The sequence below is a fragment of the Camelus ferus genome, chromosome 16, assembly GCF_009834535.1.
Source record: "Camelus ferus isolate YT-003-E chromosome 16, BCGSAC_Cfer_1.0, whole genome shotgun sequence".
In the NCBI taxonomy this organism is placed as follows: Eukaryota; Metazoa; Chordata; class Mammalia; order Artiodactyla; family Camelidae; genus Camelus; species Camelus ferus.
Genome location: NC_045711.1, coordinates 4,516,375 through 4,536,413, shown reverse-complemented (window position 1 = coordinate 4,536,413; position 20,039 = coordinate 4,516,375). Strand labels below are relative to the sequence as shown.

At 37.1% G+C, this 20,039-nt stretch overlaps 1 protein-coding gene across 1 annotated transcript in view; it reads left to right on the top strand.

The window, feature by feature from the left end:
- The first annotated feature begins 4,978 nt into the window (after window positions 1-4,978).
- Window positions 4,979-20,039, top strand: part of INTS2 (integrator complex subunit 2) — a 44,036-nt gene continuing 28,975 nt past the window's right edge. Inside the window, 9 exon segments of the mRNA XM_032498374.1 lie at window positions 4,979-5,024; window positions 6,479-6,785; window positions 7,411-7,549; window positions 8,936-9,038; window positions 9,903-10,016; window positions 12,393-12,523; window positions 12,767-12,940; window positions 15,259-15,485; window positions 17,312-17,437. Of these exon segments, the coding sequence (XP_032354265.1) occupies window positions 5,015-5,024; window positions 6,479-6,785; window positions 7,411-7,549; window positions 8,936-9,038; window positions 9,903-10,016; window positions 12,393-12,523; window positions 12,767-12,940; window positions 15,259-15,485; window positions 17,312-17,437 (1,331 nt within the window). The 5' untranslated portion in view covers window positions 4,979-5,014.

Sequence of the window (20,039 nt, the reverse complement as noted above, 5' to 3'; positions counted from 1 at the left end):
CCTGTCATCTATTGTTACTAATTTTATCATTTTCAGTATCTTCCTGTGTATACCCTAGGAGAGTTAGCAATCCTGGACTGAAAGCTGAAGAACCCTCATTCTCATAGCTATAGTCACAAATTCTGTTTAATATTATTTGAGGTGGTTTTTTGTTTTGTTTTGTTCTCTCTTTCAGAGCAACCCACCGGAACTGTTTCCAGAATGACCTTTTGTGAAAAGTTTGATGTTTTCCTTATTTTGCCACTTCCTAGTGTAGAGAAAAAAAATCTTCCTGAGTGATACATTTACAGTCCCCAAACTATGTATTGTCCTATGAACTTGCATTCAGAATGCCTGTGATTAAGTCTTGATTCTGTTGTTTTTTTTTTTTTTCTGGAGTAAATCTGTACTTTTGACTGAGACCAATAATCTTCCCCCACAGAAGCCACTTTGTCCTTAATAGTGTTTCTTGTCACTGTGAATGGCACTACCACCCACTCAGTTGTGCAAGCCACAAACTCTCCCTTGTAATCAGTCATCAAAAACTGTTGGTCTTGTGTATTTACTCTCAAATATGTCCATTTCTATCTATTGGCCTGACCTTGGTCTAAATTTGCATTATCAAATGCCATATAAGTTATTAGACAAAAGAGCCATTTTTGGGGTAGACCACTGCAATATCCTCCTAACTTGGTCTTCCTACTTTGAGTGTGTTCTTTCCTTGGTAGCTTAAAATCCTTTTTGGCTGTTTCTTGCTCGAAAGATAGATTAAATGTCTTCCATGATCTGTCTTCTGCCTAACCCTCCACAGGCCTCCGACTGGGCTTTTCCCCTGTGCTCTCCTAGCCACTTAAGCATTTGAGCTCTTTAAAAGCCTCAGAGTTATTCTTGCCTTAGGCCTCCTTCCCAATCACAGACACCCTTGCTTCAGAACAGGGGCTCTTGTTACACACTCTGACTGTAACAACCTACATGGAGCCTCCATAGTGTTTTTTGCAGTTTGTAATTGTCTGATGGTCTCTCCTACCAAATGACTCCATGAGGGTAGAAACTGGGTCTATTTTGTGTACAGTTGTATCTCCAGAGTCCAATGCAACATCTAGAATGTAGTAAGGCACTGGAATATTTTTTGAATGGACTTCTTGTAACAAATACCACAAACTACAGAACTCAGCTTTAATGTGATTTTTGCAAATAATTAAAATGAAGTTATACAATTTTAATTACTTGGAACTCTTAGTTTCCCAGTAGCAGAAATAGTTTAGGGTCACTGGATTATGATTCTTGTCCTCCTAAGTTTGCCACCTTCCTGCTAGTGAATTCAGGCAAATCACTAAACCACTTAAGTCTCAATTTGTTCACCTGCACATGAGCTCAACAGTAACCATACCTTCCTAATCAGCTTTGTGAACCTCAAATGACATTGCAAAAAACATTTTGGAATTTGTAAAGTACAAATGTGAAGGATGATTAATATAATACCTATCTTCTCTAGAACAATCAAATCCAGAATGAACTAAGGTTTGCAAGAGAAAAAAGATGCTTAATGGCAACAACAAATATGTTTCTAGCAAGAGCAAGGATGGAAAAGATGCAAAAAGTAAAGCATTTAGTACTCCAGCTGTATCTCCCTTCTGCCCCAACCTACCCCTACTAAAAAGAAACCAGCTTGAAGGGGCTTCAAGCTCTAAAATGTAAAATAACATGATGGAATTAAAAGCTGAGACAGTTAACTGATTTAAAGTTTAAAAAAAGTATGTCCTAAAAACTGCTAACAAACTTACTTGACCATGAACGATCATTAGAAGCCAGGATAGTTTCACTAAAGCACTATTCATTCAATAAAGTAACTGGTTATCTACACTAGTTGTGAGCCACAAACCTTTGACCTTAAACCTTCAGTCTACTGAGAAATATTTGTGTAAATACAGCGAGTGTGATAAACCCTCTGAAGTGATATGAACGACAATACATATACAAAAGGGAATAGCTGAAATCAGCCTCATTACATTTTATTTTGACAGCACTGATAAGCTGATAGATTATGGTAATCACATTCATGCCTGAATTATTAATTCAAAAAACCAATATAAATACCATACTGTGTGCCAAGGGCAAAAAATAGATGATTCTTGCCCTCAAAGTACTCACATTCTGGTGAGAGGGACAGACTAGTTCTAAAAATTATGGTGTAATATGTGAAGTACATATGTATTATGTGAAGTACACATATGTGGCTTGGGAACACTGAAAAAGGGTACTTAGTTTAATGAAAAGATACGTGATTTGCCAGGAAAGGATTTCTTAGCATGGGAACACTAGAGGTGAGATGTAAAGGACACTTGGGAGGTACTACATAAATAGAATAAAAGGCATTCCAGACAATGAATAGTAGGGGAGAAGGCCCATGAAGGATATGGGAAAGTAGTTTAAACTGACTGAACTGGAGGCACCATGGTGGGATATGCCAGAAGTCCAGGTTAGAGAGAAATCAGGCCACAAAAATCGCTCTTCAGGGCCACCTTAAGGAAAGAGAAATTTATCCCTAAGCAGGGAAGTGTTTTAGTAGTTGGAATGATTCATAATTGGTTGAATAATCATACGCAAAAAGGCTTGATTAGTGGATCTTTATCAACCTGGAGGATGTTTCTAAAGTTATACGATAGAGCCCTGGCTGGACCCAAATCTACTCAACATTTTGTCCATAAAATCAGTGAAGATATGATACGTTCAGCCAAAGCAGACAGCCAGTGTAATAGAAGAGTCCAAAAGATCTTGACAGGCTGAAACAATTGAAGAAATCTTATAAAATAGACACACTATTGAAGATAATTATAAAAAGAATTCTTTGTTGAGAAAACTGGAGCTAGATGTTTCCTGAGATACTTTTTACTTTTGAAATTCTATGATTCTGTTTCCAAAGAACATTGGTTCTCCTTTAAATACCTAAGTCTCCTAATTTTTTAAAGCTCATTTACTTAGCAATAATTTATATAAAAGCACCTAACATACCTGAAATGTGGTAGACATTGTTTCTTTCTTTCTTTCTTTTTTCCCCTCCTTCTGTTTCTTCCCCTGGTCTGACTGAAAAATAGTTAAAGTAGAAAAGAGCAAATCAAAGTAAGCCAGTCAGAGGTGAATGCATAATCAAAGATTTTGTCATTTATAGGCAACTAAGTGTCAGGGCTAACTTCTAGCAACATTTACCACTGGAGAAGTTCCTGAATCTGACTAATTAAACATCTGAACTGCAAAGTCTTTAAAAATTGATTTTAGTATAGTTAGGGAGTCAGCCTCAGAGGAAGCAGATTTAAACTCAAAAGCTCATGAATAAATCTGTTTTTCACTAGGATGTCTGAGTTCTATTTAATGATTATAAAAATGATTTCATTGGCCAAACATTACAGTGTACATTTGAAAGATTTTTGCTAAGTGGATATGAGGGGGAGAGTTTGGAGTCTAGGATGACTTCCTGGTTTCTGGCTTGAGGGTGTTGGTGATATTCACGGAGATAAAAATTGGAAGAGAAGAGGACTTGGAGGAAAGTAAGGATCAATGCACATTACCATGACACTCTAGACATCAGGCTGGATTTGCTATTCTCTGTAGATCAAGTTGGATCTGCATGTTGCTTCTCCACTGGTGACTGAAGGATCATAAACAATGAGAACTGGTAGAGATTTTAAAAATCACTCAGTTCACATCTACCTCCTCCTCTCATTCATTTCTCAGTGTTTGAATTCCCTTTACTCTTCCTGTGAAATGACCATCCAGGGAGATTAAATTGCTTAACCTCTCAGTCTCAACTTCCACAACTTATAAATGGAGAGTAATATTACCTACCTCAGAGAATCAAATCAGATAATAGATATAAGGCACTGGTGCCTAGCAAGTGCTCAATAAATAAGTCCTCAGCAGGTATCAGCTTAAAAATTAGTGTACAGTGTGTAACTCATTAACAGGTTGTGAAATCAATTTCAGTGTGTAGTGACCAGCAATTTCAAGTAAAATAGAATATATAACATGTAATGTATGTATTATTCCATAAAATGTTTGTTTCCATGTAAATGTGGATATATATGTATCTGTCTGTTCTGGGTCACAATGTGAAATGTATTATTGTGGGTCAGGTGAAAACAGTTTGACAAACATATATTAATTCTTTTTTTCCTTTGCTGATTTTTCATGTTGAAAGCAGATCTAATTTTTAAAGAGATTATCCCTTTGTCAAAGCTTTGGAAACTATAAAGTATGAAATGTTGTATCTCTGTGAAGTATTTTTGTTTCCAGCTCCTGGCACAATATCTGTTTAATAGGATGTGTTCAATACACATCGACTGACCCAGGAGGTATAAATAATTTGAAAATATAGAGACTAGAGGTTCTTAATCTTCTGCGTGATCAAAGCTTCTTTTGAGAAACTGTTTAAAGTTTTGGACCCTCTTTCCAGAAGAAGTGTCAAGCACTCACAATTCTGCAGTTTCTAGAAAATTTATGATACTCCATCCATCGCCCTCTAAGGATCTACGGACCTTAAGAACCCTGAAATGAAGATGTTTAACTTACGACTGTGAATGTGTGCGGTCTAGAGTAGAAGGCTCTGGGTTATTACATTACTTTTTAAATTCTCCTCCAAATCCTAGGATTCTTGGTGCTGGAAGGGCATAGGCAGAGATGGAAAGAAATGTGTAGTTTCGTTCCTTAGTGTTCAGGTCAAAGAACACTGGAGACAATTTTAACATTTCTTTTACATACGTTAAGTCATTTGAATGCGACGATAATCCTGTGGTGATGAAACTCCAGTTCGGAGGGGCTTAACTATTCACCTGAAAAGACTCCGCTGATAGGCTCTGGAGGAAAGACAGACTCGAAGACAGTACCGTCCTGCATCTTCCAGGGTGAAGGTGGGCGGGGGAGGAAGGGGTGGGGCCGCGCACGCGCGCCGTTGCGTCATCGCCAACGCCTCTGGATTTCCTTTCGTAGCCACCCTTCTGCTCAGTTCAGTACGGTGGCCGACGGGAGCCAGACGCTGGGGATGAATGAAGGTGCTCTGTGCAGGTTGAAAGAGTCCCCTCCGCTTTCCCCTCTCTTCAGTCTGGGCTCTGCCTTTGTGCAGTGTTCCCATCCAGCCCCCATCGCACCACTGGCACGACTGGTCGTGGCGTCTGTGATCTTGGTGCCAGGCCGGCTCAGGGCACAGCTGGGGTTGGGGAATCCGGATTATCGCCTAGGCCCAACTTCGGACCCCGCTCTCGATTTCCACGGCGTCCCGCCACTAGGGCGCGGAATTCGGGTGGGGCCCCGGGAGGTTGGAGGGTAGATCTTAAGGTATGAAGCTTCCGCTTCTCAGGCCTCAGCGTCCGGGGTCCAGGTCCGCAACCGGCCCGACTTTTCCCAGCCAGAGGGACTGACTGGTTCTAGTTCCGCCCGGGGCGAAACCTGTGAGCACACAGGTCTGGGCGCCTCTGCTCAGCCCGCCCCTCTGTTAAAAGGCCAGCTCCTCTTGCTTGTAAGCAAACCCACGTTCCTGCCCGCGGCTCTGTAACCCACGATTCTGCTAGTCTGTAGGTCTCAGAGGACATGGCTTTGGCTCCCTGCTCCCTGCCCTTTTGTTTGTTTCTGATTATTCTTGAAGACAGAGAAGTGCCCAAGTGGGACTCCGCGTTCTACCATAGCTAATTTCACCGCCACAGCTGGATTTTTTTTTTTTTTTTAAACCAAGTAACAGACGGTATAGGATAGTGTTACGGTCTCCAGAGCGCTGAACCTGACATTGCTTCTGGCTAGTGAGGCGATTTACCAGTGCTTCCACCGACTCGTGGAGGGTGGGAAAGAGAACCCTCATAGTTCTTTATATATGTTGGGTAGGCATGTGAAACTAAAGAGGTATAGAAGAGGAGCATTCTTTTTTTTTTTTAATATTTTTATTTATCATTGTACTATCTAATTATTTTTTAATTTTGGTGGGAATGGGAGAGGTAATTAGGTTTATTTATTTTTAGAGGAGGTGCTGGGGATTGAACCCAGGACATACTAAGCATGCGCTCTACCGCTTGAGCTATATCCCCCAGAGGAGCATTCTTAATGACGTTATTCATTTACTTTTATTTACACGGTGGCACTCATGACTGGTTAGTGGAGAAAGTCTTGGACTGGGATTTAGTAGATGAGGGTTCAGCCTTGGATTTTGCCACTAACTGGTAGTACTACTCTCGGCCTGTTTCTTAATCTCTCTGGGCTTCATATTCCTTTGTAAAATGACAGTATTAGAACAGAAGATCCCTAAGGCTGGAAGAGACATTAGTATACTCTGTTTTCTTATTTTCCAGATGTCAGTAGAAACATAGGGGACCTTTAATTGTATCAGAAATATTGGCAGCATTGAGACCTATTAAAGATAGAGCACATTTTTCAGAGTTCTTAAAAAGATGGGCGTTCATACATGTGGAGTTATACCTCTCCTTTAATTTGTCTTTTTTTTTTTTTTTTTAACCACTAGGATCAACAGTGATAATGACTGAGTGTACAAGCCTTCAGTTTGTCAGTCCTTTTGCTTTTGAGGCAATGCAGAAGGTGGATGTTGTTCGTTTGGCATCTTTAAGTGATCCAGAATTAAGACTTCTCCTGCCCTGCTTAGTGCGGATGGCACTTTGTGCACCTGCTGACCAGAGCCAAAGCTGGGCTCAGGATAAAAAACTCATCCTTCGTCTTCTCTCCGGAGTGGAAGCTGTCAATTCTATTGTTGCATTATTGTCTGTGGACTTCCATGCTTTAGAACAAGATGCCAGCAAAGAACAGCAGCTTAGGTAATGTAATGTTGTACAGTGTGTGGATTGGTATTTACTTGGATTTGCTAAAGAAGAGGGAATCAGATATTTCTTGGAGCTTTTAGGGCTTCTTATTGCACTCTAAACTTTGGAGAGCAGTTTTCTTAGTTCTTTTTTATTTATAGTTAAAATTCTAGGATCTCTGGAATCCCATATTGTAAAATGTTGTGCAGAAAACTGGCTATATACAGTGTTGTATTCAGGCTAAACTGATTAGATCAGTTACTCTCGGTGGTAAGTGGGTAGGGTAAGTTCTTGAGTAGAAGGATTTATTGGAATCTCCTAAGGGGCTTTTTAAGCTTTCACTGATTCCCCAAAATTCTGGGCATATATTTCATCCATCCTTGCCCACTGTGAATCCAGTAATGAGCCACAGTTGTTAATGGAAGTGGGTGTTAACCATCACTTGTGATGGAGTTTTTATATAGGCTGTGAATTCCCGAAATAGATGAACTAAATAGTATCTCAGTAGTAATACATTCATGAAATATATGAAAAGAATTCATACATCCTTTTGTAAATTATTTCTATAAAAGATAATTTTTATGCTGTTATTTCTGTGCCAGTGTTCTCATAATTGTTTTACATGTTTATACTTTATTAGGCATAAACTTGGTGGAGGCAGTGGAGAGAGCATCCTGGTATCTCAGCTTCAGCACGGACTGACTTTAGAGTTTGAACACAGTGATTCCCCTCGCCGACTGCGTCTTGTGCTTAGTGAACTGTTGGCAATTATGAACAAGGTGCATTTATTCTCATAACAGCTTGAAATATGCCTGCTTTGATGTCTACACATAGAAAGTAGAAACAGGCAAGAAGACCGGCAGGTTGCATCCTCTTGTACACTTCGTTCTAGTTGTCATGCGTTTTCCTTTCAAAGGCTTGGAAGGATATTAAATGCCTGCCTTGAAGGCTGTTTGTTTTTAATTACTATTTTCTCTCGTTTATGCCTATTCTGTATTCTCTATCATAAGGGTGTTTTTTGTTTTGTTTTGTTTTTTCTGTGTAGAGTCCCTACCATGGCTTCTTGATATCTGGAAGGATATATAGCTCAAGACTTGTATAGATGACCAAATTTGATAATATCTCTATAGGATATAATTTCCCCCATGAAATATTGTGAAAAATGTATGTGGTTCCTGTAGACACTGAACGAATTACTTACCTCATACATAACAGGGTGAGGAGGATCAGAGCAGGTTTGGATGAAGGACATTTGGCCAGCCTCACTCACTAGATGCCTGAATTGTTCCTGTGCGCTAATGAAGGTTATTCAACTTCTCATCTCAGCAAAATGATAGGTTATTTATGTATTTAATTGAAACGTAGTTGATTTACAACATTGTATTAGTTTCAGGTGTACATAGATTCCTTTGGGTCATGGACTTTTTGATAATGATGGTTAATTGAAACTCTGAATTTTAAATTTGTGAAGTGTCGGAGGTTACCATACAGAGAACTGAATTGGATCTTCATATAAAAATGTCTTACATGAGAGTGGCCCCAGAGTTTGAGAAGCAAATGTCTTAATTTTAAATAATTAATTTTAATCTTTAATTTTAACTCATATTTTCCTACAGCTTTTTCTTAATGCCTCACTTGATGGCTCTAATAAAATAAGTGAGCTTCCTCCTCTGGGAGGCTTCCAGGTTTTCATTTCAGCCCTCCTCCGCATGTGTTAAATGTAGGGACGAAACTTCTGTAGGAAATTTTCAAAAAAGTTAGTACTTTCATTGACTTCATTTTTATAATTTGTTTTTCCCACAGTTCATTCAGAACATGAATTTATAGTTGTTATACTGCTTTAAGTTTATAGTTTTTTAGCTTTTTTTGAACTACAACTTTTGTAGGTGGCATTCCTAGTTCATTTCTTTGGCTCGTCCTATCTTTAATTCCAGGAGTCTCGACATTTTTATATAGAAATAATTTTTTCAAGACCCATACTGGAATAATACTTAATGTGACTGACTAATTGTAGTTCAACTGGTACAGATTCATCCAATATGGCATATTCTACAGAATACTACTGACATATTAAGAGACATGGTCTGTAAGCGCAACAAATAATTACAGAAATAGTAAGGGATTTAATTCATCACCTGAAATTAACAGAGTTCATTTTTTTTAAGGTCTCTGAGTCGAGTGGAGAATTTTTTTTCAAGTCATCTGAGCTATTTGAGAGTCCAGTCTATTTAGAGGAAGCTGCGGATGTGCTTTGTATTTTACAAGCAGGTACGGTATTGAGTGCTGATACATTAAGATATAATTTCTTGTACTTCTTAACTACTGTGTAACTTCTTAACCTGGAATGTTGTGTTATTTTAAGGGTCACCTAATTAAAAATGTATACCTTATTGAAAAAGAAAGGAAAAAAATTTACCTTAAAAAGTTAGGTCAAAAATGACTACTAGTAGGACAATGATTGAGTAAATTATATTATTTCCATAGTACGGCATGTTATTCAGCCATCAAAATGGTGTATTTGAAGAAATTTAATACTTTCAAAAATATTTCATAATGTGTTAAATGAAAAAAACAAGGGGCAAAATGGCAAGGAGAATATAATCCCAGATTTGTTAAAAGTGATACTCATTGGGGGATTAAAATAAAATATTTTAAATTAGTAAATTTGAGTGAAGGGATTAAAGTTGATTTTATTTTTATTCTTTGCACTTTTTATATTTTCCAGATTCCTTATAATAGGTAGTAGGTATGATCAGAATTAAAGGATACAAGACATAAAACTGCAGAGATCTGCATGGAAAAAAAAAAACTTTTTTGACCAATACTGTCCACCACAGTGATGGCAGTGTTCTGTCCAGTACAGTAGCCACTAGCCTCATGTGGTTATGGATTATTTGAAATGTGGCTAGTGTAATTGAGGAACTGAACTATTTTTAATTTAATTTAAATTTTAATAGTCATATGTGGCTGGTGGCTTTCCTGCTGGACAATTTAGCGCTGGACTATGAAAAGTAAGCACCCTAATTTAATTGCTTTTAGAGAACATCGGTGAAATGTCAAAAGACGTTTAATGTACAATACAGTGAAATGTCAGTACTCCTTGCCAGTAACACTGGCTTTGTTTTCTTGCAGAGCTCCCTTCACTGCTTCCTATAGTTGATGTAGCTGAAGCCTTGCTGCACGTCAGAAATGGTGCCTGGTTCTTGTGTCTGTTGGTGGCCAATGTTCCTGATAGTTTTAATGAAGGTAAATGTAATTTTAAAATGAGATATTGAAGAGATTTGCACGAGCATGTATAGGACCTTTTTTTTTTTTTTGAGCTAAGAAGAAACATTTACAGGGTTTTATTTGAGATTTTGTTTTTTGAAAATTTATTAGTATTCATTGTAGAAATACTGAGTTTAAAGAATTCAAAATTGTTTTGAGATTACAAATTTAAGTACAATAAATGAGTAGCAAAAAATATTTTTTTTTTGCCCTTAGTCACCAATCTATAATAGGGAAGTAAAAAATACTAAAGAAATAGAAGATATAATCTCTACGTTCAGGGAACGAAGGGGAGAAGACATACATCTGTGAAACAGCCAGAGGTCAATACGACGTATATATGATCAGAAATACCGGGAGTCAGAACTCTGTTTTTTCGGCTTATTGCTATCAGTTTGCTGAAAAGTAAAGGGTAGAAATTGAGAAAAATCAACTGAAATTTTCACCTCTATTTCAAACTGCTGGTGATTGAAGATTGTTGTTTGGGTCTGAGTGATATAAAAATAACATTTATTGAGCAAGGCAATTTGTAAATTGAGAGTCACGGAGGAAAAAGTGCTAGATCTGGGGGTCATGATTTCTGGTCACACACTCCTTGTGTAATCTCCATCAAGATACTTATCTTCTCGTCTATAGAATGGAGATACTGATAATATTTCCCTTGTGTTTCTAAGAGATGCATTAAATATTACTTGGTATGTAAAAGCCCTTTGTATACCGTGTCCTTGTTGATTTTCTGTGTGCTTGTTCTATCAGTTACCGAGAGAGGAGTGTTGATGACTCCAAGAAAAATTGTGGATTTGTCTACTTTTCTTTTCAGTTGTCAGTTTGTCCTTCATGTATTTTGAAGCTGTTACTGGGTCCATGTACATTTAGGGTTTGTTATATCTTTTTGATGGATTGAGCCTTTTTCTTTTTCATTATGAAATGTCCTTTATTCCTTGTAATTTTCCTTCTTTTGAAGTCTACTTTCCTGTTATTAATACAGCCATATTAGCTTTCTTACAGTTAGTGTTTGCATGGTGTATGCATTTTTTTTTTTTTTTGGTGTATGCATTTGTAAATTAAAAAAAAATTCTAAGGTAGATTTCTTGAGGATGGGTGCAGTTGATTTTTTTTTTTTTTAAGTGGCAGTCTGCTTTTTAATTGGAGTGCTTAGACCATTTACATAGATCGTTTAATTCAATTATTGTGATGGTTATCATCTTGCTCTTTGTTTTCTGTTTTTTCCCTTTTTTCTTCATTTGCTTTTCCTTTCTTTATTTGGATTGGATTTTTTTTAGGAGTCCATTTTATCTACTAACTGTCTTATTAGTGATACTTCTTTGCTCTTTCTTTCTTTTTGGTTGTAGGGTTTATAGTATGCATCCTTTATCTTAGGGCAGTCTACTTTCAAATGATTTTATACTTATTCATGTGTCACATAATATACTTCTATTTCCCCCTCCTGTCCTTTGTGCCATTGTTGTCATAGGTTTTACTCTGCATGTGTTATAAACCTCAGAGTACATTGTTACTACTTTTGCTTTAAACAGTTACTTATGTTTTAAAGACTTTGAACACATAAGGGAAAAAAGTCTTTTTCTTTATCCACATTTACCATTTTGGGTGCTCTTCATTCCTTTGTGTGGCTCCCCATTTCCATATGGTATAATGTCCCTTTAGCTTGAAGAACTTCCCTTAATGTGTCTTAAGTGCAGGTTTCCTGGTAGCACATTTTCCCAGCTTTTTTCCTAAAACAAAAACCAAAAACAAAAACCTAATTTTGCCTTCATTTTTGAAAGATATTTTCATTGGGTATAAAATTTTAGGTTGACATTTTCTCTTAGCTCTTTAAGGATGCCATTCTGTTGTCTATGGTACTTTTTATCTCTATTCCTCTATACATGTGTCTTTTTTCCCTTTGTCTACTTTTGTTTATTTTTTTTAATTCCTTCTGCCTATTTTTAAGATCTTCTCTTTATTACTGTTTCAGAAATTTGATCATGATGTGTCTTGGTATGATTTTCTTTGTGTTTATTATGTTTGGAGTTTATTGAACTTCTGGGTTTTTAGTTTTCATCAAATTTGGAAAAATTTCTTCAAATACATATTTGTCTTTCATTTTGTTTCTCTTTCGGAGACACTAATTACAAATATGTTTGACTGATGTTCCACAGATCACTGTTCATTTTTGCAGTGTCCTTTCACTCTTTGGTTTATTTTGACCAGTTTCTATTATTTGGTTTCAAGTTTCCTGATCCTTTTCTTCTATAGTGTCTAATCTACATAAACAATTGATTCTCAAGGCTGAAAAAATTGTTTCTTACATCTTACTTACAAAGCTTTAAGTAATAGAGACTATTAAATGTTCAGTTTGTAGGGGCCTGATCAAAAATGGAGAACGACAGGATGAAGAAAGTCTTGGAGGAAGGCGCAGGACAGATGCCTTACGCTTCTTATGTAAAATGAATCCTTCTCAGGCCCTCAAGGTCCGAGGCATGGTGGTAAGAGATCTTATTATTTTTATGAGACAAAAGTCTTTATATTAGGACCAGGAACTTTTTTTGAAATGGTTTTAGAATCTTACAGAGATTTAGAATTATGGATGTGTTACCTGCTTTCTGGGTTTTTCTATTTTGTGATATGTCTTCCTCTAAACTTTAGGTGCTTTCAATTCTGAAGCATCCTGGCCCCTTTCCTTATGCTAATGAGTTCAATTGTTCAATTTGTTTTCGCTGCTGTGTTAGGTGGAAGAATGTCACTTGCCTGGTCTTGGAGTGGCTTTGACATTGGATCATACTAAAAATGAAGCTAGTGAAGATGGAGTGAGTGACTTGGTTTGTTTTGTTAGTGGTCTGCTTCTTGGAACAAATGCGAAAGTCCGGACTTGGTTTGGAACTTTTATCCGAAATGGACAGCAGGTGAGAGAGAAATATCTGTATAGGCCAAGGATCAGGATATTTTGGTAGATAGTAAAAGAGGAAGAAACGCTTAGAATGGTGTCATTAAGCCCATGGCGCTCAAACTTCTTAGTCTCAGGACCTCCTACCATTTAAAAAAATATCATGATGACACCAAAGAGCTTTTGTTTATAAGCTTTTATCTATTGATATTTATCATATTGGAAATGAAAACTGAAACTTTGGAACTGTTTATTTAATTTATTTAAAAATAACAATAACTTTATTAAATATGACTGTAAATTTTTTAAAAATGAAAAACAACCATATTTTCGAGAACAAAAAATATTTAGTGAGAAGATTGGTATTATTGTACATTTTTGCAAATCTCTTTAATGTCTGGCTTAATAGAAGCCTTTGGAAAAATTGCACTGCATTCTTGTGAGAAAATGAGAGTAAAAAAAAGCCAATGACATCTTAGTATTAGTAAGGAAATATTTTTGATCTTCTGGATCCCTTGAAAGAGTTTTGGTAATCTCTAGGTTTCTGGATCAGACTCATGAAACTTGGTTCATTAGGTCTTCAAAATAAGTTGTTATTTAATCTGTAATTTTAATGTAGTTATATCTACAAATATTTTTATTATCGTAAAATATATATTACATATTTACCATCTGAATCATTTTTAAGTGTACAGTTCAGTGGCATTAAGTACCTTTACAGTGTTGTTGAACCATCACCACTAATCATTTTCAGAGCTTTTTCATCATCCCAAACAGAAACTTTGTACCCCCTGAACAATAATTTCCCATCCTTCTTTCCTCCCAGCCCCTGATAGTCTCTTTTCTACTTTCTGTCTCTGTGAATTTGCCCACTTTAGATACCTCATATAAATAGAATCATACAATATTTCTTCTTTTTTTTTTTTTTTTTTTTGAGTTTGGCTTATTTTACTTAGCATAATGTTTTCAACATCCGTAGTTGTGGCATGGATCAGAATTTCCTTTTCTAAGGCTAATGTTTTATTATATATACCTACTACATTTTGTTTATCCATTCATCTGCTGATGAATATATATTGTATTTTCTAATGGTTTTTAACTTGCAAAATTTTGCACTTTATCAAAAAACTTCTCATGCCAACTCTGTGAATAGAGTCCTATTCCTACAAAGGAGCTCATGCAGAATGGTTTTGAACTGGTTGAGGTCAGTGAGCTTGATAGTAGCATGTGTACTGCTTAGATCCTTCAGTCTTTTTTTTTAAATGCCACTAATTCACCATACTTTTCTATATGCAAGTTTTACTTTACTTCTAGCCTATTTGAAAACTAATTGTATTTAGTTATTTATTTTTTTTGTGGGGGCAGTAATTTGGTTTGTTTGTTTGTTTATTTTTAATGGAGATACTAGGGATTGAACCCAGGACCTTGTGCTCACTAAGCACACACTCTACCACTAAGCTATACCTTTTCCCCCAAAAAAGGTGATTTTAAACTTTACTTCTGAAAAGGAAGTTAACATTTGTTGTACACTTTCTATATGTCAGGCACTGTGCCGAGCACTTGATATGTTCCTTTTGTTTGAAATTGTCTTCTGTGTGCAATAAACTTTTCTTATATTGAACCTAATGTTACTATTAAAACAGGCTTATCATATTTTACTTTGAAACACTCTAAAAATAATAACTAACATTTGCCTAGTTGTTTACAATTTAGAACTGCTTTCATATTTATTATCTTTGTTCGTTCATTCACCCATTTAACAGCTGTTGAGTGCTCACTATATGTCAGGCACAATACATCAGGCCCTGCTGAGTAAGAGAGGACTGGACGTTATCCCTGCCCGAAGAACTGTGGGGGTGGGAGACTTGTAAACTCCTAATTACAGGAGTAATAATATTCATTTCCTTGTCATTTAAGGAAATTGGGGTTCAGATAGGTTAGCTTATGTAACTAACAGTGCACGGTCAATTCATAGCACAGCTGTTGTTTGAACCTAAGATCTTCTGTCTCCAAAATCTGAGCACTTTGATTACACCACATACAACTCCCCTAATCATTATGTATTTGAAAGCATCATTCATGTGACATTTTACAGTTCAAATTGCCATTAATGGGTGTTTTCAGTACAACCAATCCAAATTAGTGCGGGTAGAGTATTCGTCACATGAGCCAGTGAGTTTAGGGTTTGTGCGACTGAGTAAAATGAGATCCTGCAGTTACGACAGCCTCCTCAGGTGGGTCATTTCAAGTGTTTAACTGGAAAGCTTTGTTTGGGCTTCTTTTTGACTTAGTAAGTGCTCCATGCGTTCTTCCTTTTGTGGTCCATATTTCTTACAGAGAAAAAGAGAGACCAGTAGTTCTGTCCTTTGGCAAATGAGAAGGCAGCTTCTTCTGGAGCTGATGGGCATTCTCCCCACAGTGAGAAGTACCCGCGTTGTGGAAGAAGCGGACATGGAGCTGGAGCCCAACGTGTCTGTGTACTCGGGGCTGAAAGAAGAACATGTTGTGAAAGCCAGTGCGCTCTTACGTCTGTACTGTGCTTTGATGGGGATCGCCGGACTCAAGTATTCCATAATTTGATATTTTACCTTTTTATCATTTTACTTGCTTGTTTCTCATGTCAAGAAAGTGAGCCATAGGCCTTTGATACAGAGGATTTGGGTTTTCTATTGGGTCAGGAAGTGAGCTGGCCTATATCAAGAACGAAGTCCTAAGGCCAAACATTCCAAGCTGGGATGTATCCATCTATTTCAGTCTGATTGTAAATAGAATTATGTAAATGTGAGAGGGGCCAAAGCAGTTTAAGAAACGTAGGACTTTACCACAGCTTGACATGGCTATAAAGAGTGATCTGTGAGAGATCGTTCACCTAGCCCGTGAAGCTAGTGGAAGTAAATCTCTGTTTCCTTTTACAACGGAGATCATAAATTGTTTAAAGTTGATAGAATGTGATTATTAAGCACAAGCTTTCTTGGTCACTGTACCACATGCTTGTGAATAATGTCCTCAGCTCTTGTACATATAGTCCTTACTTTGCATGTCTCCAATACACATGGGTTTCAGTTACCCCACTTTAGTTGAATAACACTGCTTCCTCAACAACTAATGATACATTACCCAAATTATTATATAAAGAACAAACTTTGCTGAGAGCTTTTCAAGCTACAAATCACTACGTAGATAACAGACATACATCGTTTCTTTTAAAGTCTGTTGGCGACTGATCACTGTGCAACTATGACTCAGTTCATGAATAGACAAGCGGAGTCTTGTCTCAGTGAATAAACCCATGCGATATTTTGCAAAAATGGATAGCTGAAAGAGGGAATTGGCCAATAAAAGTGAAAGTGTAGCAAGGAAACAAAAAGTGGTAACACTGGAAGTGACATTTAAACCAAATGTAAATAGAAGAAAGAGCTGACGGTGAGAAGGTTGACACTGCTGCCATCTGAGAGGCCTTAGATACGTAGCTAGGTGAACTTCGTGAAGGAGAACTTGTCAACAGAAATGAGGAAAGTCATTGTGACAAAAAGGATAAAGACCCAGAAGATTGATGCTGGCAGAAGTCTTCACTTTAAAGGAACTCTCAGATAGTTCCTGACTGAAAGTACAAAGAAAATGTTGGAAGCTGGTCCAAACTTAGAAGGGGGTCTGATAATTTGTCAAGTTACACAATGAGAAGGTTCGAGGCTGTTCAAACTACTCTCTTTTTTTTTAAGCACTTAAATACTTTTTTGTCTAACATTTTTTTTCTTTAAATTTTACATTTTTTGTGGGTATGCGGAGGTAATTAGGATTACTAATTTGTTTTTAATGGAGGAACTGGGGATTGAACCTAGGACCTTGTGCATGCTAAGCGCGTGCTCTACCACTGAGCTATACCCTTCCCCAACCCAAGGCTGTTCAAACTACTCTGGATAAATCTTTTACAAAGAAAACACTTTAATTTCCAGTGTTTCTAATATTTTCAGTTATAGAATGTATATAAATATTGATTTTGCCATTAAAAATTTTTCCGTGTGCATTATAACTGGCAGGATTTTTAATGTTTTGACAAAAAAACGGAACAGTTGTCATTTTTTACATTGATTATTAAGATCGTGATACACAGTTTCAGCTTGTGTGGTTGTTTTTCTGGTCCCGTACTGTTGCGCATACCACTGTGCAAAGTGAGGACTGCTTGTATTTGCGTCTGAGGGAAAACCCTGAATGTAAACGCAACAGTCTTGCTTTTGACATCTTAAGGTGTTAAAGATTTCATAAGCAGTGAGGTATCATTATAAAGCTCAAGATTTGTGTCTGAAGAGTTAAACTGTTGGGAAGTCCCTTTTTCTTTTCCCTTCTCGCAACTGAAAAAAGTAAAGCCTAATTAATAATGTTTCTTTTTTAGACCAACTGAGGAGGAAGCTGAGCAATTACTGCAGTTGATGACAAGCCGCCCTCCTGCCACCCCCGCTGGGGTTCGCTTTGTTTCGCTTTCCTTTTGCATGCTGCTGGCCTTCTCCACACTTGTCAGGTACCTGACTATATGATTGATCTGTTTTCTCAAGATCTGCTTTTGCTTATTTATTAAAACACACGTATAGCGTTAATTACGAGCCTACTACAAAAATTGGTCTAGGTCTGAACGTTGGTTTTATCATTTAGTAAAAGGGTGTCAGTGGCATCTCCTGTGTGCCAGTTATTTGATTTATCTTTATCAGAGTTTCGTGTGCACGTTGTTTAAAGGCGTCAGAACGGTTCTTCAAGATTTGTTACGACAAACAGCAGTCCTTCCCTAGAGGAAACTCCTTTCAGTTCTTTTGGCTGATTCTTTTGGTTTTTCCTAGCACACCTTTAAATAACATGTTTGTATTTGCTACATATAGATTTTTCAGTTTTAGGAGGATTTGTTGGCTTCCTACTATGAAAGTGAGGAATTAGTTCTCTCTTGTCTCTCTGTCCTCAACACATCTGCATCTCCTTCCTATCTTCCCGTTCTCCCAGTACAGTTACATTTATTTTGCTTTGGCAGATACACAGTGGTTTGTATGGCACTGTTGGAAGTTCAGCCATGCAGTAGATGATCTCTTTTCTTCTGCAAAACTTGGTTTTTCCATTGATAATTATCCTGTGTTTTTGTTCTTTGTTTTCATTTGCCTGGTGTTTTGTGTACTTAACGGGAATGCAATCTCAAACTCTCTGCCGATCCAAACCTCCTCTCAAGATGTTCAGACTCATTAGGTATTCTATCAGTTTCATTTTCTTGAGGAACTCTCTCCTGGAGCATTTTGACCTGCTCCACGCTGAACTGGTTACCTCTGCACTTGGGACGCAGCTCTCATCCCGGAATTGCTCTTCACTATTATCTGGGGGACTTGCCCCATCTCTCCTTTGTTGGATCTCCTGTTTCTTCCATCTTGTGTCTCCATCTTTTTTCATTTGCTCCCTCATTTTGCTTCTTTAGAATGGGTGTGTGAGAGGTAAAGTATTTTGAGACTGGGTATTTCTGAAATGTTTTAATGTTACTGTGACTTGACTGATGGTTTGATGGGGTATAGAATTCTAAGTTGGAAGTAATTTCCTTTGAGAATTTGGAAAGTCTTGCTCCACTGTCTTCTAACTTCCAATGATACTGTTGAAAAGTCTGATGACATTCTGATCCCTGGTCCTTTTTGTGGCCTATTCTTTTTAAATATGGAAACACGTAGGATTAGCTTTTTGTCCCTAGGGTTTTGGAATTTCTGAGTGATGAGCCTTTGTATAGTCTGTTTTTGTCTTTTGTCCTAGGTATTCAGAGAGCCCTTTCAACCTGGGAACTCATGTTGTTCAGTTCTAGGAAATTTTCTTGGACGAATTTGTTGATAATATCTTCCACATGAATTTTCTCTGTTTAAAACTTCTTATTTGGATATTGGACTTCCTGAAATGATCATCATATTTTCTTATTCTTTCCTATTTTCCTTATCTTTGTTGTGCTCTGCTTTTTTGAAAAATAGCTTCATTGAGACACAATTTACATACCATACAATCCACTTATTTTAAAGTGTACAGTTCAGTAGTTTTTAGTATATTTACAAAGTGGTATAACCATCACCACAGTCTAATTTTAGAACATACTGCTTACACTACCTTTCAGGCTTTGTTCTCAACCTTGTCTTATAATCCTATTTAGTTTTTAATTCCTAAGAGCTCTTTTCTATTGTCTGATTGTTTCTTCTTTATAGTGTCTGTTGCTTCCTGGTGACATGATTTCTCTGATATTAATGATAATGATGGAGGGGTTTTATTTGTACTGCTTCTTTTCTCTAAGTTTCTTTTTTTCTGCCTTTTTTTGTTCTCTCGTTTTCAAGTTAGAAACTTTTTTCAGAGGTTTGATAATTTTTGATTGTTCATATTCAAGAGTAGGAAACTAAAAAGGAGATTAAAGCTTTTGAATGAAGAGATGAAAAACTCTTGGGCTTTTCAGAGTCTCAGAGGAGACTGTTGTCTGGAGAGTGAAGGCCTGACAAGAGACCCATAAGCAGAGTTAAAAAGTGAGGGTTCAGGGCTGGGAGATCTCAGCCTTTAGTCTCTGTCTTTATTCTCACTCCCAGGACTGCCTGGAGCTGTCAGTTCCTCAGCCCTTTGGGGATTCTGTGTTAGAAAGCATTGGTTTATTGGATTGGTTTTCCCTCCTGCCAGTTTAGTATTCTGCTTTCTTCTGTCTATTAAGTCAGGTACCACTCATCCATATGGGCTCTAGCTTCCAGGATTTTGTGTTGTTGTCCCGTATCATCATCCTGTGCATTTACACCTTCTAAGAAAATCTCTTTAATGTAGTTTGAGTGGTGTGTTTCAGGAGGGTGTGAAGTTAAGTACATGAAATGAAATGTTTTCTTTTCTTTTTACCTGAAGTAATTTCTAAGCATTACATCTCATCTGCATTACTTCTGTAAGGTGGGTATTTTTGTCTCATTTTATAGGTAGGGGAGCTAACGTTCAGAAGGATTATTTAAATTTCTCGTTCAAGATCACGCTAATTAGCAGAGATGGGATACCCACTCAGGTCTCAAAGATTCTAAAGGCTATAATCTTTTTACTACATAACACTGTCTCTTTTTGGTGGAATGATTTAGGTCTGGTTGAGAATGACCTTT